We start from the raw sequence: 27,808 nt of genomic DNA, 5'->3' as shown, positions 1-27,808 counted from the left end.
TACCTGTGGTTTCCTCTTCCATGGATTCAACCAGTCATGGATCAGAAGTATTTGGGAAAAAAAAATAGATGGTTGTGTCTGTACTGAACATGTACAGAATTTTGGCCTTCTCATTATGCTCTAAAAAATACAGTATAGCAACTATTTAACATTTATATCATACTAAGTAATCTAGAGATGATTTAAAGTATATGAGAAGATATGTGTACGTTATATACAAATACTATACCATTTTATGTAAGGGATTTGAGCATCTGTGGATTTTGGTATTGGCAGGGGCTCATGGAACCAATATCCCATGGATACCAATGGATGATTGTTAACTGGCAATTTAAAGTCAAAGCCTAAGTTCTCACATTCACTTGTTCATTTAACGAATATTTATTTATTGAATGCTTGCCCATGTGTAATACCAACATCTTTCAGGGACCAAGAAGAAACAAGGAATCTCTCACATGAGGTTTATATTAGGTCAACAGACTGCTAACTACCAACATTAAAACAGAAAACAAAGTCCTTCAAATACAATTATCAATATTTAAAAAGAAGAAAAAAGGACTGGACATCTAATCTAAGTCAATATGTTTAAAAATTACAATAACAACAAAAAAACACGATCAACATACCTAAGGATGAACAAAGGAAGATCGATACTTACTTGAAATGCCTTAAAAGCAAACTATCTGTAGTTTCTTTTAAGACAAAGTAGAGTGTATCTAAAATAACAAAATCCCTAGGGGAGGGGCACACAAGTAAACCGGACATGATCTGAAGAAGGTATCAGACATTTTATTCTGTTCCTATCACCATGATAATTTTTTATAAAAATATATACTATTCCACTACTTTAATAAAGCACTTTGCATATACCACATGCAGACATCAAATCTTCTTAGTCTTACCTTTTATGATTTGGAGTTACTAACTGCATGTGCTCTGACCCTCTCCAAAAGGTCTAGTCTACAAGAAAAATCAATTTGTGATGTATTTTTCTGTGTGATAAACTCAAGTCTATTTTCTCTTTAATGAGTGAAGAATCCACACAGTTTAATAAGACTTCATTTGCCTTAGTCAACATAGAACCAAGAGAAGATACCAAGTCCGTCTAACAACTAATAGGGCAGTAAATGCTGGTCCTTTGGGTATACTTCAGGCAATTGAATTTGGGGTCCAGTAAATTGCCAACATTCTCAAAAAACATTATACAGAAGTGATCACAATGTAAGTGTTAAACATTCAAATGAAAGTAATAGCTTTCTTGAATTTTAAAGTGGAAAATAAGCAATTTGCCATAAAATAAGACTTGTATTTTTAACACATCCACTGCATCCCCAAAGCATTTACTGAACATATGATGTACCAAGTGGGCATTGGGGATATACATAAGATGGTGCTGCTAGTCTTGGAGGAACTGACAGTCTGGAGAGGGAGACAGTAAAGAAAATCAGGCAAGTCAGACAAGTATCAAAATAGAATCACAGAGAAGTTATTATGGCAATGAGAAGAAGGATATCCAACAGAAAGGCTTCTAGGAAAGGGCAACATAAGGTAAAGGACCATCATGAGTTATTAAGTAAAGAATGGAGAAATGGCAAACACTTAAAGATGCTCACAATTCTCCTATCTTAAAAACAAAAAAAACCCCCTTTGAAATAGTAATTCCCCCCTTATCCTCAGGAGATACACTCCAAGACCCCAGGGATGTCTGAAACTGTAGATAGTTCTGAACCCTACATCTGCAGTACTATGTAACAAGATGGGTTTGAACCGTGCAGGTCTACTCATACAAGGATTTTCTTCCACTTCTGCCACCCCTGAGACAGCAAGACCAACCCTTCCTCTTCCTCAGCCTATTCAACATGAAGATGACAAGGATGAATACTTTTATGATGATCCACTTCCATTTAATGAATAGTAAATATATTTTCTCTTATGATTTTCTTAATAATGTTTTCTCTAGCCTTATTGTGAGAATAAAGTACATAATACATATAACATACAAATTATGTGTTAATTGACCGTGTTATTGGTAAGGCTTCTGGTCAACAATAGGCTATTAGTAGTTAAGTTTTTGGGAAGTCAAAAAATACGTGCAGTGGATTCAACTGCATGGTGGAGCAGGGTGGGAAGTGAAGAAGTAAAGGGGGACCGCACCCTTAGCCTCTGTGTTGTTCAAGGGTCAGCTGTACAGACGTATCTGTGATAAAGTTTAATTTATAAATTAGACACAATAAGACATTATTAACAACAATAATAAAATAGAACAATTATAATATTATAATAAAAATTATGAAAATGTGATCTCTCAAAATTATTTACTGTACTATGGCCATAACTTTTGCTGTTTAAGGTGTGATTGTGAAACTAGCACAATTTTTTTTCCTTCTTCATAATTTCATGGATAGAAGATTCATTCGTACCAAAGACCTTAGTAACCTCAGCATACAATTTTTTTCTTTTCCTTATTAAGTCAGAAATTTTCACCTTTTCACTTAAAAGAAAGAAATTTAGTTTCTCTTTGGCGTATCCAAATTGCCAGTGTCAACTGAAGAATCACAAGGTTTACAAATTTGGAAAGGAGGGCTTTATTTCTCAAAAAGTTTGCATCCTGTAGGCTAGCCATCAGCAAGCTGGGAATCACAGCCTGTAGCATAAGCCAAGAGCAAGTCCTTTGAGGGAGGTCAGGAATCTATGCTTAACAGGGTGGCCTGGTGTTCATATTCAGTAAGCTGTAGGAAGAGTCATGAGTATTTATGAAAGGAGAAACATGCACATGCGCAATTTAGCTTCATGCCTCTTCATGGGTTGCGTGTTCAAAAAATGGCGGCAACAGCATGATGCCAGGGTGGAGGTTTTGGCCCTCTGACATTAGAAGGTAGAGTAGAAGACACAAAAACCCTCACTGAACTTCCTCCATGAGTTGGCCAAAACTAGTCTAGAGATGCTGGTCAGCTTTGGGGAAGGCATGTATTGTGAAATTGCAAAGAGGGAGAGGGGAGTTCAGTTGCAACCCCAGATGATTAGCTAAATGTGATTAAAGAATGATACGATGATCCTAAAGAATGTTGTTCACACCTCAGTGTGCCCCTCCCTTATCAATCTTTAACCTGAATTATTTTCTAAGGAGTAAGCAGAAACCAGCTCTAGAAAACAAGAAACAAAAGATCATTCTTTAATCACATCTGTTCAGTTAGGGAGCTTAAGATTTTATTTTTATTTCTCACCACCATCACTAGTCTTCTGCTTTGGGGCCATTATTAAGTAAAATAAGAGTTACTTGAACACAAGCATTGTGATACCACGACAGCTGTTCTGATAGCCCAGATGGATACTAAATGACTAATGGGCGGGTAGCATCTACAGTGTGGATATGCTGGGCAAATAGATGACTTCACTTCCCAGAAAGAAAGGGACAAGACAGCACAAGATTTCAGTGTACTACTCAGAATGGCATGCAACTTAAAATACATAAATTGTTTATTTCTGGAATTTTCCATTTACTCTTTTTGGACCAAAGTTGACCACTGGTAACAGAAACCACAGAAAGTGCAACCATGGGTAAGGGGGGACTGCTGTACATCATGTATGGCTTCTGTTCTCCTCCATTCTCTCTTGGAAGATCTGTCTCTTCACTGTCTCAATTCTCTCACTTACTTCTCATTTCTCACCCACTGTAATCCGCTGATCCTACAAAATATATTTGTCTATGGCCAGGAGTCTCCAGGATAATATATAAGTAATTAAATTTCAGGGGTCAAAATCCTTTCGAAAATCTGGTAAGAGCTGTGAAACTACTCAGGAAAAAAATGCACATATATGTACAACTTTTTTCGTTACCATTTTAGGAGACTGATGGATTTCTTGAAGCCTATTAATGAACTTTGGAACCACATACTAATAAGCCTTGGTCTTAGGCCAGCACAGTGGCTCATGCCTGTAATTCTAGCACTTTGGGAGGCCAAAGCAGGTGGATTCCTTGAGCCCAGAGTTCGAGACCAGCCTGGGCAACAGAGTGAGAGCCCACCACCTCTACAAAAAATAAAATTAGCCAAATGTGGTGGTGTGCGCCTGTGGTCCCAACTACACAGGGACTCTGAGGCAGGAGGATTGCTTGAGCCCAGGAGGTCAAGGCTGCAGTGAGTTATGACTGCACCACTATACTCCAGCCTGGGCAACAGAACAAGACCCTGTGCCCCCCCAAAATAGAAAAAAAATAAAGCTTTGGTTTGAAGAAGCTATCAAAGACTGTTGGGGTTATATCAATAGGATACAAGCCAACCTGAGGTGTTTAAACAGTTATTATTTTACTATGGAACTGAAGGACGCTAAATATATTAAAATCCAATAATTCATAATACTGGAAAAAAAGAAATCACCTTTGGAGAACACACACACACAAAAAGTCATTTTTCTGAAAACTGGTAAAAAAAATCAAGCATTTAACCTGCCTTTCCTATATCAACTTTACCAATGTATAAACAAATAGGAAAAACAAATAGGAAAAAATTTTATTTTATGAATTCCACTTAACAAATGAAATAATTAAGGAATAAATCTAGAGAATAATCAATAGCTTCTACTGTCACATAAAGAGAAACAACTGGAAATTATATCTCCTGACAAAAGTATTAGACATTATCCATGAAGTATTTTTGCAAAAAGAAATAAGAAACTGATTCCATCTAAATCTATCTGCCAGTTTGTAGGACACACACAGGGACAGAAGATCATGTTATTAAATGATATTATTAGGGGTACAATTAGCAAAATAGAGACTATGGGAAGTTCTGAAGGAAAAAAGACCCAGATTCTTCAACAAATAAAATGCAAGGAGGTAGGAGAAGGAGACAACCCACAGATTTAAAAGAAGAACTAAAAAAACCAAATCCAATTTATGGATCTTTTTTGGATCCTAAGTCAAATAAACCAAATATTAAAAAATCATTTACAGGCCTGGCGCAGTGGCTCATGCCTGTAGTCTCAGCACTTTAGGAGGCTGAGGCAGGTGGATCACAAGGTCAGGAGATTGAGACCAGTCTGGCCAACATGGTGAAACCCTGTCTCTACTAAAAATACAAAACTTAGCCAGGTGTGGTGGTGGGTGCCTGTAATCCCAGCTACTCTGGAGGCTGAGGCAGGAGAATTGCTTGAACCCAGGAGGCACAGGTTGCAGTGAGCTAAGATAGTGCCACTGCACTCCAGCCTAGGTGACAGAGAAAGACTGTCTCAAAAACAAAACAAAACAAAACAAAAAAACCATTTACAAGGAGCAACTATGGAAATTTGAACACTGATGGGATATTTACTGGTATTTAGGCATAACCGTTCATTTTTAATTGTGTTCACAATTTTTTTTTCATTATTTTAAGAATCCTTATCTTTTAGAGATACATACTGAAGACTATATAGATAAAATGATACGTGGTCTGGAATTTGCTTCAGAATAACCACAGGTGGGAGGGAGGAGGGAATAAGTCAGGGTATAAATAAAACAATACTGGTCATGAGTTGATATGGGGGTTCATGAAACTCTGCTCTTTACTGTTATGTATGCTTGTAAATAAATAGTTTTTTAAGCCCTTGGTTTATAACAAAGCAAAAGTGAGATTCTTTCTTCAAGTCAATGAAAGATAATAAGCAGCATTCAAGCTCTCTTCTGTGAGCCCTGCTTATGGGATCTTGGAAGCAGGGATATTCTATAATCACTGGTCCCAGATGCTCTGTAGAATCTTGGAGTTTGTATTCTATAAAGCATGGTTAAGAACAGATTTGTGAAGCTCCTCAAGAACAGCAACATGATCCGAACCTGGGTAACTGACCCTCCCTGATACGGTTTCGTTGTCTCCCCACCCAAATCTCATCTTGAATTGTAACTCCCATAATTCCCTCGTGTTGTGGGAGGGATCCAGTGGGAGATAACTGAATCATGGGGGTGGTTCCCCGATACTGTTCTCGTGGTAGTGAATGAGTCTCATGAGATCTGATGGTTTCATGCGGGGAAACCCCTTTCACTTGGCTATCATTCTCTTCTCTTGTTGCCACCATGTGAGACGTGCCTTTTGCCTTCTGCCATGATTGTGAGACCTCCCAGTCATATGGAATTGTGAGTCCATTAAACCTCTTTCTTTTGTAAATTGCCCAGTCTCAGGTATGTCTTTATTATCAGCATGAAAATGAACTAATACACTCCCTATAAAGGATGATGATTTTGTCTTAAACCTTGGAGGCTCAAAAATAAGAAAGAATTTTAGCCTGAGAGATAGTAATTGTAAATTTTGTGTGAATCGTCTTAGAGGGCTTCTTAAAAAAGGTGAAGTTCCCTCTCTTAACTCTCATCCTGCTGCCTTAAACTAGACTGTGATGGCTGGAACTCTTAGCAGCTACCTTGGCACAGGGAGATGAGAGCCATACCATAAAGAATCTGGTGCTGTGAAGTAGAAGCGTCTGGCCTGCCTACTTTCATACTTCTTTCTACATGAAAGAAAAACAAGCAATATCTTATTTAAGCTACTGTGTTAATTTGGTTTCTTCTCTATATTATATAGCCAAATCTGATCCTAAGTTATAAATCTTCTTTCCCCTTGTACATAAAGAACTAAATATGAATACCTGAAAACAGTGATGTCAGAAGTTACTTCCGAGTTTATTCTTTAGAGACCAGTGATGTGATGAGTATTATGAAACATAAGATACAAGGACATAAGAGATCAAAGAAAAAACTTCTCTTTAATATATTTAATTTGAGCTTCTGATGAGATAATTGGCATAAAAAGGTCTTTTAACCCGGAAACAACGCTAAGCATTAAAAAATTTAAGAGGTATATAGGTAGGTTTCTGCATCCATCTATTTTTCAGATAAAACCATGGGAAGCATTTAACATTCTAATAAGTCTATACAGTAAAATTTTCCTTCCTCTGTTTTTCTAATAACAACCAATAAATTAAACAGTTACACAAATACACATTCTTACAATAAAAATAGTTTATAATAAAAACACTATCACAATAAAGACTACTATTAACTCTTACATCAAAAGGGAGTGGAAAAGAAAAATTTATATTAATAACTCTATCTCCCCAATTCTCCACCTCCCCTCAAAAAAAACCTGTCTGTGGAAAATATAATTAAGCTCTGAACTTCCTAGCAATTAAAGGCCTCTATCCAGTTCTCAAACTGTGAAAGACTGAAAAAATTAATAAGGAATGGCATTTTTTTGTCTGACCCTAAATTCTAAGAGGAATTCATCACCACAATGACAGGTAGCAAAATATTATACAATGTGTTTTGACAGTGGTATAATCCAATCTCAAGATAATCCGATCTTGAATTATTGTAAAATTTTAAGAAATAATATAAAGCACAAGTTTTAAAAGCAATTCTAACTACAGGTAAATTTAATGACTGCTAAATACCTAGCTATTTGGTTCCCCAAGGGCAAAGTCCATGTTTTAGTCATCTTTGTGTGTCCAGCACTTGGCAAAGAAGCATAGCAACCTGGTAAACAGATACCTATTAAGTATTTCTTGAACTGAATCAAGCAATGAATTTATTAAATTTGCTTATTAAATTTGTCCACCAAGAAACTCTTCTTTAATGATATTACTTTAAGGCTGATTATTAATAATATTATACATTTTTACGTTGATGATTTCCTGAATTTATTCTATTAACCATTACTAAGGAGATAAATTTTCTTGACTCATTTTAGAACATGGTTTTTAGACTCTGTTTCTACTGAATTAAATTCAGTAGGTTTGGTTAATTGCAGGTATTGCATCCTCTTTCAGCATGAACTTCGTCTTCTGTTGAAAGCCAGTGCCAACAATGACTTCTGACAAGGAAGATGATGCACCAGCTACAGCTCTCAGACACTGACACAACAGGTCCTTTACTCTTAACTAAAATATTTTTCTCTTTAGATTAAATATTAATATAGATTAAATACTGACATAGAGACAATCTTCTCTATGTCAAGTTTCCTTCCCTTTTACCTTTTCAGGTTTATGTAATAACTAAGCTTATAAGTAAAAGGTATATTTAAATAACATATTTAAATATTTTGAAGACATAAAGTAATTTTTCAAATATTTCAAAATGTAATACTACTAATATAATTAGAAGAGCACAATCAGGAGTAAACCAGCATGATCCAAGGCAACTGTTTCCCTAGAATAAGAAAAACTAACCAAAGTGACACAAAAAGCCTAAAGAATTTGAAACTAATTTTACAAGGAGATTAATTTTAATGAGACTATTTAACAGGTTTTTAAGCTCTATAAACACAAATGATTATATTAGAAGACACAGCCTAACCCCCCAAAAAAGTAACATTCGAAAGTATCTGAAGTTTTGCAGTTAAATATATAATTACCTCAAGAAGTTAAACAGAATTACCATATGATCCAGCAATTCCACTTCTAGCTATACATCCCCCAAAAAAGAAAAAAACCTGTTCAAAAACTTTTTTTTTTTTTGAGACAGAGTCTCGTTCTGTCACCCAGGCTACAGTGCAGTGTCGTGATCTCAGCTCACTGTAACCTCTACCTCCCGGGCTCAAGTGGTTCTTGTGCCTCAGTCTTCTGAGTAGCTGGGATTACAGGTGTGTGCCACTATGCCAGGCTAATTTTTGTATTTTTAGTAGAGAAGGGGTTTCACCATATTAGCCAGGATGGTCACGAGCTCCTGGCCTCAAGTGATCCATCACACCTGGCCTCAAACAAAAACTTCTAAGATATCAATGTTCATGGCAGCACTATTCACAATAGCCAAAAGGCGGTAATAACCCAACTGATCCATCAGTTGTGTTGGTAATAATCCGTCAACTGACAAATGGATAAACAATGTTGTATATCCATACAATGGAATATTACCAAGCCATCGAGATAAATGAAGTAATAATGCATGCTATAACATGGATAAACCTTGTAAACATGCTAAGTGAAAGAAGCCAGACACAAAATGCAATGTAGTGTATAATTTCATTAATATGAAATATCCTGTATAGGCAAATCCATGAAGACAGGAAATCAGATTAGTGGTTTCCAGGGGTTGGGAGAAGGAGAAAACAAGAAAGTGACTGCTTAACAGGCATAGAGTTTCCTTTGGGGCTGATGAAAATGTTCTGGAACTAACTAATGGTGATGATCACACAATACTATGACAGTACTAAATGGCACTTCAGTTGTACACTTTAAATTGTTTAAATAGTAAGTTTTATTTTATGTGAATTTCATGATTAAAAATATTAATTGAAGCTCACAGCACTAGTATATTATGCTTGTTTATTAATGATATTGTTTTACAGAATGTCATAATTTGCATGAAATATCATAATTTGCCTATATATTTTTAAATGATTATTTCACACCCTTAGGTAAAAAGATTTATCAAAGATCAAGCTGGAGTTTATATAAACAATGTCTTCCCCAGGAACAAGAACTTTATACACCCATAGATGTTCATTCTACTGATAAAAACTTGTTTTCTAATATATAAGATGTTAATTATCTGATAGACTATTTAAAATGTTGTCTTCAAGTGAAAGCTACAAAGACCAAGGAGCAATAATTAAAATGTTGCTAATATAATACTGATGCTGTTAATATAATAATGTTATGATAGTAACACTAAAAATGATGAGATTATATTTTTAATAACTCTACAATTACTACTATATCAAAATATGTACGCATACAGATAAAGGCACTAAGGCTGAGAGTTTGCTCTGTTTTTCAAATTTTCATTTGTATCATCACTTCAATTTTTTAAACCATTTTCAGAGTGTTTTCCCCATATCATTACCTCTTAGTGACTAAAAAGCTGAAAAGAACAGACCCACAAGAATTTTAAAAAACACTTTTTCATTGTCATTTTTTTAGATATGATTACTATTTGCTAATAACAGAAAAAACAATAACTGTTATTACCACAAAAAATATCCATCAGACTTACTGCTATATTTACTTCTCTTTCTCTTTCTGGACAGCATCTCACTATATTAATAGCTCAGGCTGGTCTCCAGCTCCTGGGCTCAAGCAATCCACCCACCTCAGTCTCCCAAAGTGCTGGGGTTACAAGCATGAGCCACCACACCTAGCCTATTTGTCTCTATACTCTCTAGAATATTCAAAATACACAGTATATAATAAAAAAAATCTGAATTATAAAGACATACCTTTGCGTAAGGGTTGTGGCATCATTAAGATTTGGATGAGCAAAAGGGATGTTACATCATGATAAAGAATTGGAACCTCAGGCTGTTGTTCTTCATATCCCAGCCTAAAAGAAAAACGTAGTCACTTTAGATAGTATTGTATATCTTCTCTTTCTAGTTTATTTTATATGTCACATATATATCTATGGAACAGAAATAAAAACTGTAATCAACAAAGAAGAAATCTTAAAAAAAAAACCTTAGGACTCATATTTTTGCAAACAAATTATATTTTAGACTCATATTCTCTTGACTCTAATATAAAGAAAATGCATAGAAAATGTGTTATCGAAGTAAACAATTAGGGTACATTAATTTGATTATGAGTCTTTCTGATCTCAGATCACAGACATTAAAGCATTAAATACAGAATGAAAGAATTAGTTTCACTACAAATGGAGTGGCTAATAGGATACTTATCACAAACGAATAAGGAAGTTTTCACATCATTAAAAAAAGGTACAGTTCCCAAATCGATTCCTATTGAAAAGGTGTGATTAACTGCTCTTATTAAAATGTTTCAGCCGGGCACAGTGGCTCATGACTGTAATCCCTGCACTTTATGAGGCTGAGGCTGAGGCAGGCGGATCACTTGAGCTCAGAAGTTTGAGACCATATTGACAACACGGTGAAAACCCGCCTCTACAAAAAATATAAAAAATTAGCAGGGCTTGGTGATGTGTGCCTACTTGGAAAGCTGAGGTGGGAGGATTGCTTGAACAGAGGAGGTCAAGGTTGCAATGGGCTGTGATTGTGCTGCCGCACTCCAGCCTGGATGAAAAAGTGAGACTCTGTCTCAAAATTAATAATAAAATAAAATGTTTCAACTTTGTAACTAACAAAATTCAAATAAAATCTTTAACATTTGCAAAGTTTCAAAAAGAGATAACCAAAGCAGAACTTAAAATACACTATAAAAGGGCTGGATGTGGTGTCTCATGCCTGTAATCCCAACAGGCATGGGAGGCTGAGGTGGGAGGATCACTTGAGATCAGGAGTTCAAGACCCAACTGGGCAACATAGTGAGACCCCCCCTCTCTACAAAAAAATAAATTTTAAAAAGTACACCATAAAAGATAAAGTAGCAAACCTTAGGAATGTGCAGTACTATGAAAAACAGACTATACTATAAAGCAGAGCTTATTCTAAAAGAATTTTTTAAATGCCTTTAGAAGGTTAATTTTTTGACTGCAGGTTTAATTTTTAATGACAGAGAACAAAAGTAAATCTTAAGCTCCAGAAGTGGCTAAATTCTGAAGTTACACTTTATAGACTTGGGATGAACAAAATCAACTCTTTTATTGGACTCGATTGTTTAGCAAATATTTACTGATTACTTACTACACGTTAGGCACTAAACACATTGGTGAGTAAATCAACCCCTGCTGCTGAGAAACTTTTAGCTGACAGAGGAAGACAGCTCTTCAAATTTCTCCATTTCCTACAAATATTCCTTAGTATACTTGTTTTCCTCTCCAAAGGTAATCCTTCATTAATGCTATGAATCCTGATGTTGTCTTTCAAGTTTCTCTAGCATCTCTGCAAGGCCAAGGTTTAAAAAACAAAAAAAAATGTGTAGGGGTCACACCATTTCTATTATTCAACTTCCCCACAGAAATAGTTTCACATGATCAACGATGATCTCCTAATTACAAAATTTAGTGGACATTTTAAATCCTTACTGACTTGACTGACCCTTGACTTGACTTTAGATACAGTTGAACATTCTGCCTGGAAAATTTTCTTGGCTTTTGTGAAACACTGTCCCAAGTTCCCTTCTGTCTCTCTGATTACTCCACTTTAGTCTTCTTCACAGGTTCATCTTCTCTAACAAAAAATACTGTTATTCCTCAAGATTCCAATTCTCCCTTTCTTTTCTCACTAAGGACTCTTTTTGAAAGACTTTCTAACCCATGCTTTCAATTGCCAGCTATACACTGATGATTGTATGTCCAGCAATGACTCTCTCTAACTCTCTATCTGAATATCCATCACTTCCACTTGCATATCTAACAAGCAGGCAGCTCAACAGGCCTGAAAGTGAATTCATAATCTTCCTCTCTATACGCACACTCCCACCCCAGTCACAACCATTCTATTAGGCTGGTGCCAAAGTAATTGCTGTTTCCGCTACTAAAAGCAATGCACCAACCTAATACTTTCCCCTCTATAATCTACATACTAATGTGGCTTATTTCTTATATCCTCCCGCATTTACACAATGCCTGAAACATAACAATGCCTAAAACATGATAGTCCTCCAATAAAAGCATGATAAATAAATAAGCTAGGAACTTGAGGACATCCCAAAGCCATCTTCTCTTACTCACCCCATATTTAATTGGCACTAAGTTCTAATGACTCTATCTCTACTTCCTCTTTGCCACCCCTATGGCCATTGCCTTTAACTATTCAATATCCGCCAATTTTATGTTCCTCTAATTCATCCTTTATATCTTTAGTGCCTGGAAGAAGTTTCCACAGGAATGATATCTTGCTTATCATTATATCCCAATGCCTGGACTGAAACAGTTAATAAAACTAGCTGGATAAACAAATGCAATATTCATAGGAAAATGGATGGATGAATGAACAAATAAACAAGTGGTATATAATTTTAGATTATCAAACTGCTACATTAAATTTAACAGGTGTTTAAAAGATTCTCACTGAAAATTAGAAGAAAGTTTATGGATCCATTTAAGCTAGCCCAATTTCACTCTTATGCAAAGATGTACTTTATTGCACAAAAATCAAAAAGGCTTGAGAACTTCTTGCATGATAACCTAAAGATCAATAAATTGCAGAGCTTTTAGATACAGAAAAGAAAAGCATTCCCAAACAAAAAAAATTAAATATAGTTTAATAGGGGTAGTATATACAACTGGAAAACTTACAGTGCTTAACAGAATTCTAGACTCTTATTTTATTTTATATGCTAACAATTGCTTTCTACAATACAAGCAATCTTTCTCAAAATTAGAGGTGGATTCCTTTATGCTATTATTAATTTGCTTATTATTGTATGTGACCTTCCAACATTATTTAAAATCAGTCCGAACTGCCGTATGCAAGAATTATATACTACTAAGAATGCATAATTAACAAATGTTTCAAAACTGCAACATAATATGCATACAACAGAATAAAACAAAAAATGAATTAAAAGAATGGGAAATATTTCTAGTTGAGGAAACTGCATATTATAAAGATAACTACCTTCCCAGATTAATTTATGAGTTTAAAATAATTATAATCAAAATTACAAGTGAGGCCAGATGCAGTGGCTCACACCTGTAACCCCAACACTTAGGGAGGCCAAGGTCAGGAGTTTAAGACCAGCCTGACCAATATGGTGAAACCCTTCTCTACCAAAAATACAAGAATTAGCCAGCCGTGGCAGCGTGCGCCTGTGGTCCCAGCTATTTGGGAGGCTGAGTCAGAAGAACTGCTTGAACCCGGGAGGTGGAGGTTGCAGTGAGCCAAGATCACGCCACTGCATTCCAGCCTGGGTAACAGAGCAAGACTCTGTCTCAAAAAAAAAATTGTAAGTGAGGGGTAGGGCTTAGAAAAGGTTCTAAAAACCTTCTGGAGAATAAATGAGAACAGCAGAGAAAAACTGGGAGTCAGAGTTTGGGGAAAAGAAATGAGAGGAACCTAACTCCACCAGATAATTAGACATAATAAATCACCTCAACAATAAACCAGCATGGTATTATCAGAGAAATAGGCTTGGAGCTCAACAGAACAAAGAAGAAAGCTCCTAATCAGGCCTATAATGTAGGAACACTTAATATTTCATAACTAGGATATAAAATCACTAAAAAAACCTAGTTGGTTATTTGCAAATAAATTTTAGATCTTCACCTAACACTACAGGTGAAAATGAATTCCAAGTATATTCATACAGTTTTAAAAATCATCCCATGAGAAAACTCTAAAGTGAAAATATAGGTAGATATTGCAAATTCTAAGACCGGATTACACATTGTAATACTAGTTATAAAAGTATACATCAGCTCTTGGAAGAGATGGGCATTCTAAGTATGAAAGTAATAGGAAAAAATAAGAAATATAAAGTCTGACTGATCTGGCTACATGAAAATTTAAAACTTCAATGGGTCAAGAAACGTAATTACAAAAGTAGAAGGCAAACATATTTTGGAAAACACTTCAACAACTATGACAAAATAACATTTAATATTTTAAACCATGAAGAATCATTCGTATAATTTTAAACAATAAGATGCCAACAGAAAATGGACAGAGGTCCTAAATATATCATTTACAAAGAGTGTATACAAATAGCTAATAAATATAAAAATACTTAACTTTGCTAGAAATCAAATAAATTTCCATTACTTTAGGATCCCATTTTTAATCATTTATATTAGCCAAAAAATGTTTAAGTGATAATACTTTTTTTGGGTAAGTTTTTTTCCCTAATAATAATCAGAAAAAATCCTGGCAGTTATTGGCTAAGATAAAAATAGCCATTCTAAGGATGGAGAGAAACATAGATCTTTCCTAGCACATCACTGACCCATAATTGGAATGAATGAATGGATTGATGCACCCCTCTGTAGAAAAGAGAACCAAAGACCACATTAAACTACATTTAACCCTGTAGTTTAATATGATCATTGTGATAACTATCTTTTAAAATGCTTAATATTTTAAAATACATAATTGTTCTCACTAAGATCAGGAAATAGGCAAAGATGTCCCCACTCCCTACTTCTTTTCAACATCATACTGGAAGTACTAGCTAATGCAGCAAGATAAGAAAAGGAAATAGAAGTTATACAGATTGGGAGAGAAGAAATAAAACTGTCTTTCTTTGTTTACAGAATACATGGTCGTCTACGTAGAAAATCTGAACAAACTGACCAAAAAACTCCTGGAACCGATAAGTGATTATAACAAGGCTGCAGGACACAAGGTTAATATATAGAAGTCAATCACCTTCATATATACTGGCAAGGAACAATTGGAGTTTGAAAATAAACACACAGTATCACTTAAATTAGCACCCCCCTCCCAAAATAAAATACTTAGGTATAAATCTAGCAATATATATGCAAAGATCTATTTAAGGAAAAAGACAAAACTTTGATAAATGGAATCAAACGACTATATAAATGGAGAGAGATAGTCCATGTTCAAGAGTAGGAAGACTCAATATTGTCAAGATGTCAGTTCTTTGCTACTTGACCTATAGATTCAATGCAATCTCAATCAAAATCCCAGCAAGTTATTTTGTAGATATTGACAAACTGATTTTAAAATGTATATGGAGAGGCAAAAGAGCTGGAATAGCTAACACAATTTTGAAGAAGAACAAAATTAGATGACTGACACTACCTGACTTCAAGACTTACCACAAAGCTACAGTAATCAAAACAATATGGTACTGGCAAAAGAGCACACAAATAAAATCAATGGAACAGAACAGAGAGCCCAGAAATAGATTCACATAATTACAATCAACTGACTTTAACAAAGGAGTAAAAGCAATACAATGGAGAAAACACAGTCTTCTCAACAAATGGTGCCAAAACAACTGGACATTCACGTGCAAAAAAATGAATTTAGACAAAGACCTATGCCCTTCACAAAAATTAACTGAAAATGGATTACAGACCTAAATGTAAAACATAAAACAATAAAACTCTTATAGGAGAAAACCTAGATAACCTTGGGTATGGCAATGACTGTTTAGATATAACACCAAAGGCATAATTCATAAAATAAATAACTGATAAGCTGAACTTCATTAAAATTAAAAACTTCTATTTGTCAACAATGTCAAGATAATGAGAAGACAAGCCACAGTCCTGGGGAAAATATTTTCAAAAGACACATCTGATAAAGGACTGATATGTAAAATACTTATATAAAGAACTCTTAAAATAGGGAAAACAAAACAATTAAAAAATGGTACCACAGCATTAACAGATACCTCACCAAAGAAGATGTACAGATGCTTAATAAGCATATGAAAAGACGCTCCAGACCATATGTCATCAGAGAAATGCAAATTAAAACAATGAGATACCACTACATTCCTATTAGAATGGCCAAAATCTAGAACACCTGATAATACCAAATGCTGACAAAGATGTGGAATAACAAGAACTCTCATTCATTGCTGGTGGGAATGCAAAATAATACTGATACTTTGGAAAACAGTTTGGTGGTTTCTCACAAAACCAAACACACTATTACTATATAATCCAGTAATCATGTTCCTTAGTATTTACCCAAAAAAGTTGAAAATATATACACAAAAATCTGCAAACAGATGTTTAGAGCAGCTTTATTCATAATTGCCAAAACTTTGAAGCACCCAAACCTCCTTCAATAGGTGAATGAATAAATTGTGGTACAGACAATGGATTATTTCTATTATATAGAAATGAGCAAAAAGCCATGAAAAGACATTATGGAAACTTAACTACATATTACCTAATGAAAGAATCCAATGTGAAAAGCTACATATTGTATAATTCCAACTATATGACATTCCGGAAAAGGTAAAATTATGGAGAGAGTAAAAACATCAGTGGTTGCTAGGGGTTGTACTGAGAGGGGTGAATAGGTAGAGCACAGAGGGTTTTTTTAGGACAGTGAAACTACTCTGTGTGACACTACAATGATGGCCAAATGTCATTGTACATTTGCCTAAACCTACAGAATGTTCAACAGCAAGAATGAACCCTAATGTAACTACAGACTTTGGGTGATTATGATTATGTCAATGTAGGCTCATCAGCTGTAACAAATGTACCACTCTGGTGGTGGATATTGATAACGGGAAAGGCTATGTATCTGTTACAGTGGAGGGTATATGAGAAATCTGTGTGCCTTTCTCTTAATTTTGCTGCGAATCTAATATTGCTCTAAAAAAAAAAAAAATCCAAAGTCTTTAAAAAAAATTGTTTCTATCTCTTATCTATCTCTTAAAGTTTCAGATCGTCTTTTAAATCCAGATTATAAAAATTAATGCTATTGTTGATTCTATGGATAAGAGGAAATAGGTGGAAGAGTTGATAGGAATAGTTTTTCCATTTTTAAAAATAAAAAATGATTATCAGCACAATGAAATTAAAAGGAAATAAAATAATTTTTATAGGATTATAGAAAAAAGTATATATGAAAAACCTACATCCTTAGATATAAAATTTTATATTGGAAGAGTGTCAAAGTGAGGAACTAGAAAGATATTTCAATTTTAAAAATATATAAATATGAAATATAGATGACATAATCAACTCATATTACAACTTAATGAATAAACGAATCATAAAAATGACAGCAAATATCGGGGGGGGTGGAAAAAACAATCAAATTTTCCAGAAATTCCTCATATCTAGTACTAGAAAAAGAAGCATACAATGATAGTTAAAACTTAGGCTCTGGAATCAGAGAGATTTGGATTAAAATCTCAGCTCTGTTCCTCAACAGCTATGTGTGCCTAAAGATCATGTTAATAGACTTTTCTAAAACTTGGTTTCTCGTATGTAAAAACTGGGATAAAACAGTACTTAGTACATAGAGTTATTGGTGACAATTAAATGAGATTATATATGCAAAGCACCAAAATGCCTAGCATGAAGTACTATATAAGTGTTCACAGCATTTACTACTATCCTAATGTCCATTAGGTCTTGAAAAGAACAAAATCCAGCAATCAGTATTACAGAAAGCATAATATCTATGTCTGTATCTGTACTTTAAGTTTTTTAATTAATCAATACAAGGCTTAGAAACCTTTTGTTTGCTGAACACCTTTTATACTTAGAGGATTGTGTGTTCGAATACTCTGTATACCACCTTTGTCCTTAAGCATGCTAGCTAGAAAAGAAAATTACTAGTTACTACTAAGGAAAATGACTTTCCTTAGCCATAACACGCAAAATACTCACAGCTTGCTAATTTTGTTTATAAACACAAAATACACACATAAAATTTTGTTTTTGTTGTTGTTTTTATGAAGAGTAGCAAGATATATACATAGTCTCAAAGTATCGCCCCATAAGATACTTAGTAATTACAAAGGGTAAAATAATCACTTTACAGTGCAGAAACGTGGCACATACTGCCTTGGCTCAATGATCAGAGTTATGATCATAAGTAACAAGATATATCAACAGCATGTGCCTCCTCAAACTATACACTAAAAAGGAACACATTAGTCTGTGGCATTGCTGCCAAAAGGTTATAACATGAATCTAATCACTAGGAAATACTGGACAAAAACAAATTAAAGGACATGCTACAAAATAACTGGCCTGAACTCTTTAAGAAAAAAAAAAAAAACAAAACAAAAAGTGAATGTCATCAAGTACAAAGAAAAACTCAGGCTTAATTTCAGATTAAAGGAAATTAAAGAGACATGGCAACTAAATGCAAGCATAATCTTTCTTTTGTTATTGTTGTAAAGTACTTTACTGCAACAACTGGCAAAATCTGAATAGGGTCTACATATGGTAGAGACCAATACTATTAATAATTATTTCTCATATGAATATCCAATTAACCCAGCACCATTTATTATAAAGACTATGATTCCCCCAGGGTTCCTTTGTGTCATTTCTGCTATAAATCCAAATATCCAGATATGTGTGACTCTGTTTTTGTTTTTAACAAGCACATACACATTTATTTTTTCACCCTGTCCTTTCTTACACAAATGATAGCATAAAGTACATTATTTTCTGTTCCTAGATATTTTCTTAACATTGTATCTGGGTGTTGTTGATCTATCCAGATCAGTAAACAAAGAGTTTTACCTTTTTTTTCCTTTTTAAAGGTCTGACTTGACTTATTATTGTGGGAAGGCAAAGCAGTAGGATATTTGATAGCTATATGGGAAACTGGGTCCATTCCTTACACCATACACCATGATAAATTCTGAATTTATCAGAAATCTTTTCAAATAACTTTTGAATCCTATGACCCAGCATCCCATTACTGGGTATCTATCCAAAATAAAATAAATTGTTCTACCAAAAAGACACATGAACTTGCATGTACATCACAGCACTAATCACAACAGCAAAGACATGGAATAAACCCAGGTACCCAACAACAGTGGATTGGATAAAGAAAATGGGTACCTATGTACCTTGGACTACTATGCAGCTATAAAGAGAATGAAATTATGTCCTTTGTTGCAACATGGACGCAGCTGTAGGCCATGATCCTAAGCAAATTAATGCAGGAACAGAAAACTAAATACTGCGCATTCTCACTTACCAGTGATAGCTAAACATCAGGTACTCACGGACAAAAGATGGGAACAGGCACTGAGGACTACTAGAGGAGGGAAGGAGGGGAGCAAGGGTTGAAAAACTATTGGGTACTATGCTCACTACACCTGGGTGATAAAAACAATCACACCCCAAACCTCAGCATCTTGCAATATAATCATGTAACAAACCTGCACATGTACCCTCTGAATCTAAAATAAAAGTTGAAATTATTTTAAAAAATAGAAATCTAAACATAAAAATTAAAACCACTGAAATACTAAAAGAAAACATGGATGAATGTTTTTTAACTAGGGAGTAGAGGAGGCTTGTTTATGACTTAAAATTCAGAATAAATGATTAATAAATATGACTATATTAAAAAAACGTTGCTTGACAAAAAAAATCATACATGAAGTAAAAAGACATTTGACAATCTGGTGAAATGTATTTGCAACTTATAACAAAAAGGGCTAATACCCATAATACATAATATCTTAAAAATGAAGAGAAAGCTGGGTGCAGTGGTGCACACCTGTAATCCTAGCAACACGGGAGAGGCTGAGGTGGGAGGATTGCTTGAGCTCAGGAGTTTGAGTCCAGCCTGAGCAAAACAGGGAGATCTGGTCTTTAAAACAACAAATAATAATAAAGAGGAAGGCCAGGCACGGTGGCTCACACTTATAACCTCAGTACTTTGGGAGGCCCAGATGGGAAGATCATTTGAAGCCAGGAGTTTGAGACCAGCCTGGGCAGCAAAGTGAGATCCCATCTCTACAAAAAATAATAATAATGAGGAAAAGACCAATGATCCGATTTTTTGAAACAAGCAACAGATTAGAGACTTCATAAAAAGAAATGCAAATGGATGGGAATTAAAGATTGATGTCTATGAATTTATTTTATTATACAGTTTTTACTTTGGAAAAATATAAATTTTATACAATAAAATATAAGTCAAGGGGGAAAAGCAGTCTTTAAATATTGAGGGAAAAAAGAACTGAAACAAATGGGCTGAACTATAAATCAAGTTGATGGCATAATCACATGGGAAAAGTTACTTTATGTGACTTAAAAACATAGTTTTTGACTGTACATCCCTAGAAGTACATATTCTAATGACAAAGATAATTTATGGTTAGTAGTAATATTGGCATTTTAAAAACATAATTGAGGTTATACTTTATACAAATAATTATGTTAATATTGTTAGGAATCAAGACTTTTAGAGTAAGAGAAAAAGATACAAGTAACAAAAAAGTTAAGAAATAAAATGAAAACTGTGCCATCTTATGTTGATTAGAAATACCAGTAAGAACTCAGGATCTTTTTTTCCTTTAAAAAAATATTTCCTAACGCTGCCCACTGAAATGGCCTATAAACAATGATAACCTAGCAGCTATTAGCTATGTATACCCTCTAGCACCCAGACTGTGGTCTCTAAATACCATCTGCCATTAAAAGGAATTAAATGGAGAAATGGCTGATTCCAAGTATAGAACAGAAAATGTAAAAATGAACCCGGGTCAACTTGTACCAGAATGCAACGATATGATGAAAGACTACTTGGCTCATGTCAAAAGTACAAAAGTCAGTCTGGAAACATTCTCAAGTAAAAGGGATCAATTTGTATCAAAAAGAAGAAAGACTGAAATGGAATGAAACACATCAAATATATAAAAATCCACAAGATCATAAAACACACGAAAAACCAAACTTATTGGTCACTATTGGAAGTTGATAGGGCACCCATTCCTTACTTTGAAAATTTATAAATCAGGAAAGAATCAAGTGTTCATCCTGCTAAACTATATTTCAGGGTCAACAAATAGTTGATATGGTAAAGTTCTTTATAAAAACATTCCATCTAATCAGAAGAAAGATTTTTTTAAAATCACCATTTTGCAGCACCTAATGAAATAATGGATTTTAGCAAGATTATCAGGGGTCCTTAAAACCATTAGGTGAAAGACTAATGGGGCACTTTACAATGGAGGAATCTGACTAAAGCTACCTGAACCCACTGACTAATTGTGACATAAAAAGAGAGACAATCAGCCATTATGTGCCTCCACTTGAATATTGCATCTGCATAAACATCGGTGGGATTCTTTAAAATATTTTCTCACAGTGGGGGGATGGTGAGGGCACGCCCAAGATGGCCGAATAGGAACAGCTCCAGCCTCCAGCTCCCAGCGTGAGCAACACAGAAGACGGGTGATTTCTGCATTTTCCACAGAGGTACAGGGTTCATCTCACTGGGGCATGTTGGACAGTTGGCGCCAGTCCACAGGTGCAGCCCAACCAGCGAGAGCTGAAGCAGGCCGAGGCATCGCCTCACCTGGTAAGCGCAAGGGAGAAGGGAATTCTTTTTCCTAGCCAAAGGAAATTGAGACACAAAACACCTGGAAAATAGGGTAACTACCACCCTAATACTGCACTTTACCAAGGGTCTTAGCAAACGGTACATCAGGAGATTATATCCCACACCTGGCCCAGAGGCTCCGGTCCCACACCCATGGAGCCTCCCTCATTGCTAGCACAGCAGTCTGAGATCTAACTGCAAGGCTGCAGTGAGGCTGGGGGAGGGGCGTCCGCCATTGCTAAGGCTTAAGTAGGTAAACAAAGCTGCTGGGAAGCTCCAATTGGGTGGAGCCCACCACAGCTCAAGGAGGCTGACCCGCCTCTGTAGACCACCTCTGGGGACAGGGTATAGCTAAAAAAAAAAGCAGCAGAAACATCGGCAGAGGTAAATGCCACTGTCTGACAGCTTTGAAGACAGCAGTGGATCTCCCAGCACGGAGGCTGAGATCTAAGAAAGGACAGACTGCCTGCTCAAGTGGGTCCCTGACTCCTGAGTAGCCTAATTGGGGGACATTCCCCACTAGGTGCAGACCGACACCTCACACCTCACACAGCAGGGTACACCCCTGAGACGAAGCTTCCAGACCAAGAATCAGACAGCAACACTTGCTGTTCAGCAATATTCTATCTTCTGCAGCCTCCGCTGCTGATACCCAGGCAAACAGGGTCTGGAGTGGAACTCAAGCAAACTCCAACAGACCTACAGTGGAGGGTCCTGACTGTTAGAAGGAAAACTAACAAACAGAAAGCACACCCACACCAAAACTCCATCAGTACGTCACCATCGTCAAAGACCAAAGGCAGATAAAACCACAAAGATGGGGAAAAAGCAGTGCAGAAAAGCTGAAAATTCAAAAAATCAGAGCACATCTCTCCCTTCAAAGGAACGCAGCTCATCACCAGCAATGAAACAAAGCTGGATGGAGAATGACTTTGACAAGTTGAGAGAAGAAGGCTTCAGTCGATCAAACTTCTCACAGCTAATGGAGGAACTACGTAACCAGCACAAAGAAACTAAAAACCTTGAAAAAAGAATGGATGAATGGATAACTAGAATAATCAATGCAGAGAAGACCATAAAAGAACTCATAGAGATGAAAACCATGACACGATAACTACGTGACAAATGCACTAACTTCAGTAACCGACTCGATCAACTGGAAGAAAGAGTATCAGTGACTAAAGATCAAATGAATGAAATGAAGCAAGAAGAGAAGTGTAGAGAAAAAAGAGTAAAAAGAAATGAACAAAGCCTCCAAGAAATATGGGATTATGTGAAAAGACCAAACCTATGTCTGATTGGTGTGCCTGAAAGTGACGGGGAAAATGGAACCAAGTTGGAAAACACTCTGCAGGATATCATCCAGGAGAACTTCCCCAACCTAGTAAGACAGGCCAACATTCAAATTCAGGAAATACAGAGAACACCACAAAGATACTCCCAGAGAAGAGCAACTCCAAGACACATAATTGTCAGAATCACCAAAGTTGAAATGAAGGAAAAAATGTTAAGGGCAGCCAGAGAGAAAGGTCGGGTTACATACAAAGGGAAGCCCATCAGACTAACAGCAGATCTCGCGGCAGAAACTCTCCAAGCCAGAAGAGAATGGGGGCCAATATTCAACATTCTTAAAGAAAAGAATTTTCAACCCAGAATTTCATATCCAGGCAAACTAAGTTTCATAAGTGAAGGAGAAATAAAATCCTTTACAGACAAGCAAATACTTAGAGATTTTGTCACCACCAGGCCTGCCCTACAAGAGATCCTGAAGGAAGCACTAAACATGGAAAGGAACAACCGGTACCAGTCATTGCAAAAACATGTCAAAATGTAAAGTCTATCGACGCTTGAAGAAAGTGCATCAACTAGCGAGCAACATAACCAGCCAATATCATAATGACAGGATCAAGTTCACACATAACAATATTAACCTTAAATGTAAATGGACTAAATGGTCCAATTAAAAGACACAGACTGGCAAATTGGATAAAGAGTCAAGACCCATCAGTTTGCTGTATTCAGGAGACCCATCTCACATGCAGAGACACACATAGGCTCAAAATAAAGGGATGGAGGAAGATCTACCAAGCAAATGGAAAACAAAAAAAAGCAGGGGTTGCAATCCTAGTCTCTGATAAAACAGACTTTAAACCATCAAAGATCAAAAGAGACTAAGAAGGGCATTACATAATGGTAAAGGGATCAATTCATCAGGAAGAGCTAACTATCCTCAATATATATGCACCCAATACAGGAGCACTCAGATTCATAAAGCAAGTCCTTAGAGACTTACAAAGAGATTTAAACTCCCATACAATAATAATGGGAGACTTTACCACCCCACTGTCAACATTAGACAGATCAACGAGACAGAAAGTTAACAAGGATATCCAGGAATTGAACTCAACTCTGCACCAAGTGGACCTAATAGACATCTACAGAACTCTCCACCCCAAATCAACAGAATATACATTCTTCTCAGCACCACATCACACTTATTCCAAAATCAACCACATAGTTGGAAGTAAAGCACTCCTCGGCAAATGTAAAAGAACAGAAATTATAACAAACTGTCTCTCAGACCACAGTGCAATCAAACTAGGACTAAGGACTAAGAAATTGAATCAAAACCACTCAACTACATGGAAACTGAACAACGTGCTCCTGAATGACTACTGGGTACACAACGAAATGAAGGCAGAAATAAAGATGTTCTTTGAAACCAATGAGAACAAAGATACATCATACCAGAATCTCTGGGATACATTTAACGCAGTGTGTAGAGGGAAATTTATAGCACTAAATGCCCACAAGAGAAAGCAGGAAAGATCTAAAATTGACACCCTAACATCACAATTAAAAGAACTAGAGAAGCAAGAGCAAACACATTCAAAAGCGAGCAGAAGGCAAGAAATAACAAAGATCAGAGCAGAACTGAGGGAGACAGAGACACAAAAAACCTTCCAAAAAAATCAATGAATCCAGGAGCTGGTTTTTTGAAAAGATCAACAAAACTGATAGACTGCTAGCAAGACTAGTAAAGAAGAAAAGAGAGAAGAATCAAATAGATGCAATAAAAAATCATAAAGGGGATATCACCACCGACCCCACAGAAATACAAACTACCATCAGAGAATACTATAAACACCTCTACGCAAATAAACTAGAAAACCTAGAAGAAATGGATAATTTCCTGGACACTTACACTCTCCCAAGACTAAACCAGGAAGAAGTTGAATCCCTGAATAGACCAATAGCAGGCTCTGAAATTGAGGCAATAATTAATAGCCTACCAACCAAAAAGAGTCCAGGACCAGACGGATTCACAGCCGAATTCTACCAGAGGTACAAGGAGGAGTTGGTACCATTCCTTCTGAAACTATTCCAATCAATAGAAAAAGAGGGAATCCTCCCTAACTCATTTTATGAGGCCAACATCATCCTGATACCAAAGCCTGACAGAGATACAACAAAAACAAGAATTTTAGACCAATATCCCTGATGAATATCAATGCAAAAATCCTCAATAAAATACTGGAAAACCAAATCCAGCAGCACATCAAAAAGCTTATTCACCATGATCAAGTGGGCTTCATCCCTGGGGTACAAGGCTGGTTCAACATACGCAAATCAATAAACGTAATCCAGCATATCAACAGAACCAAAGACAAGAACCACATGATTATCTCAATAGATGCAGAAAAGGCCTTTGACAAAATTCAACAGCCCTTCATGCTAAAAATGCTCAATAAATTCGGTATTGATGGAATTTATCTCAAAATAGTAAGAGCTATTTATGACAAACCCACAGCCAATATCATACTGAATGGGCAAAAACTGGAAAAATTCCCTTTGAAAACTGGCACAAGACAGGGATGCCCTCTCTCACCACTCCTATTCAACATAGTGTTGGAAGTTCTGGCTAGGGCAATCAGGCAAGAGAAAGAAATAAAGGGTATTCAGTCAGGAAAAGAAGCAGTCAAATTGTCCCTGTTTGCAGATGACATGATTGTGTATTTAGAAAACCCCATCGTCTCAGCCCAAAATCTCCTTAAGCTGATAAGCAACTTCAGCAATGTCTCAGGATATAAAATCAGTGTGCAAAAATCACAAGCATTCTTATACACCAGTAACAGACAGACAAAGAGCCAAATCATGAATGAACTTCCATTCACAATAGCTTCAAAGAGAATAAAATACCTAGGAATCCAACTTATAAGGGATGTAAAGGACCTCTTCAAGGAGAACTACAAACCACTGCTCAGTGAAATCAAAGAGGACACAAACAAATGGAAGAACATACCATGCCCATGGATAGGAAGAATCAATATTGTGAAAATGGCCATACTGCCCAAGGTAATTTATAGATTCAATGCCATCCCCATCAAGCTACCAATGACTTTCTTCACAGAATTGGAAAAAACTGCTTTAAAGTTCATATGCAACCAAAAAAGACCCCACATTGCCAAGACAATCCTAAGCCAAAAGAACAAAGCTGGAGGCATCACGCTACCTGACTTCAAACTATACTACAAGGCTACAGTAACCAAAACAGCATGGTACTGGTACCAAAACAGAGATATAGACCAATGGAACAGAACAGAGCCCTCAGAAATAATACCACACATCTACAGCCATCTGATCTTTGACAAACCTGACAAAAGCAAGAAATGGGGAAAGGATTCCCTATTTAATAAATGGTGCTGGGAAAATTGGCTAGCCCCAAGTAGAAAGCTGAAACTGGATCCTTTCCTTACTCCTTATATGAAAACTAATTCAAGATGGATTAGACACTTAAATGTTAGACCTAAAACCATGAAAACCCTAGAAGAAAACCTAGGTAATACCATTCAGGACATAGGCATGGGCACGGACTTCATGTCTAAAACACCAAAAGCAACGGCAACAAAAGCCAAAATTGACAAATGGCATCTAATTAAACTAAAGAGCTTCTGCACAACAAAAGAAACTACCATCAGAGTGAACAGGCAACCTACAGAATGGGAGAAAATTTTTGCAAACTACTCATCTGACAAAGGGTTAATATCCAGAACCTATAAAGAAGTCAATCAAATTTACAAGAAAAAAACAAACAACCCCATCAAAAAGTGGGCAAAGGATATGAACAGACATTTCTCAAAAGAAGACATTCATACAGCCAACAGACACATGAAGAAATGCTCATCATCACTCGCCATCAGAGAAATGCAAATCAAAACCACAATGAGATACCATCTCACACCAGTTAGAATGGCAATCATTAAAAAATCAGGAAACCACAGGTGCTGGAGAGGATGTGGAGAAACAGGAACACTTTTACACTGTTGGTGGGACTGTATACTAGTTCAACCATTGTGGAAAACAGTGTGGCTATTCCTCAAGGATCTAGAACTAGAAATACCATTTGACCCAGCCATCCCATTACTGGGGATATACCCAAAGGATTATAAGTCATACTGCTATAAAGACACATGCACACGTATGTTTATTGCGGCACTATTCACAATAGCAAAGACCTGGAATCAACCCAAATGTCCATCAATAACAGACTGGATTAAGATAATGTAGCACATATACACCATGGAATACCATGCAGCCATAAAAAAGGATGAGTTCGTGTCCTTTGTAGGGACATGGATGCAACTGGAAACCACCATTCTCAGCAAACTATCACAAGAACAGAAAATCAAATACCACATGTTCTCACTCATAGGTGGGAATTGAACAATGAGATCACTTGGACACAGGAAGGGAATCATCACACACCGGGTGCTATTGTGGGGAGGGGGAAAAGGGATAGTATTAGGAGATATACCTAATGTAAATGACGAGTTAATGGGTGCAGCACACCAACATGGCACATGTATACATATGTAACAAACCTGCACGTTGTGCACATGTACCCTAGAACTTAAAGTATTAAAAAAAAAAAAAAAAAAAAAGATTTTTTCACATGGTGAAAATTTGTATGCAAT

The 27,808-nt window shown here is 36.0% G+C and overlaps 1 protein-coding gene across 3 annotated transcripts in view; it reads right to left on the bottom strand.

The window, feature by feature from the left end:
• Positions 1-27,808, bottom strand: part of UBR3 (ubiquitin protein ligase E3 component n-recognin 3) — a 260,446-nt gene that overhangs the window by 42,104 nt on the left and 190,534 nt on the right. For all 3 annotated transcript variants that reach the window (XM_026454174.1, XM_026454176.1, XM_026454177.1), the window contains exon 32: positions 10,176-10,279. In XM_026454174.1, coding sequence (XP_026309959.1) covers positions 10,176-10,279 — 104 coding nt within the window. The remainder of the gene's footprint in view (positions 1-10,175; positions 10,280-27,808) is intronic.

The sequence above is a fragment of the Piliocolobus tephrosceles genome, chromosome 11, assembly GCF_002776525.5.
Source record: "Piliocolobus tephrosceles isolate RC106 chromosome 11, ASM277652v3, whole genome shotgun sequence".
Taxonomy (NCBI): Eukaryota; Metazoa; Chordata; class Mammalia; order Primates; family Cercopithecidae; genus Piliocolobus; species Piliocolobus tephrosceles.
The sequence above is the reverse complement of the archived record's forward strand: the minus strand, read 5'-3'. Positions and strand labels throughout refer to the sequence as shown.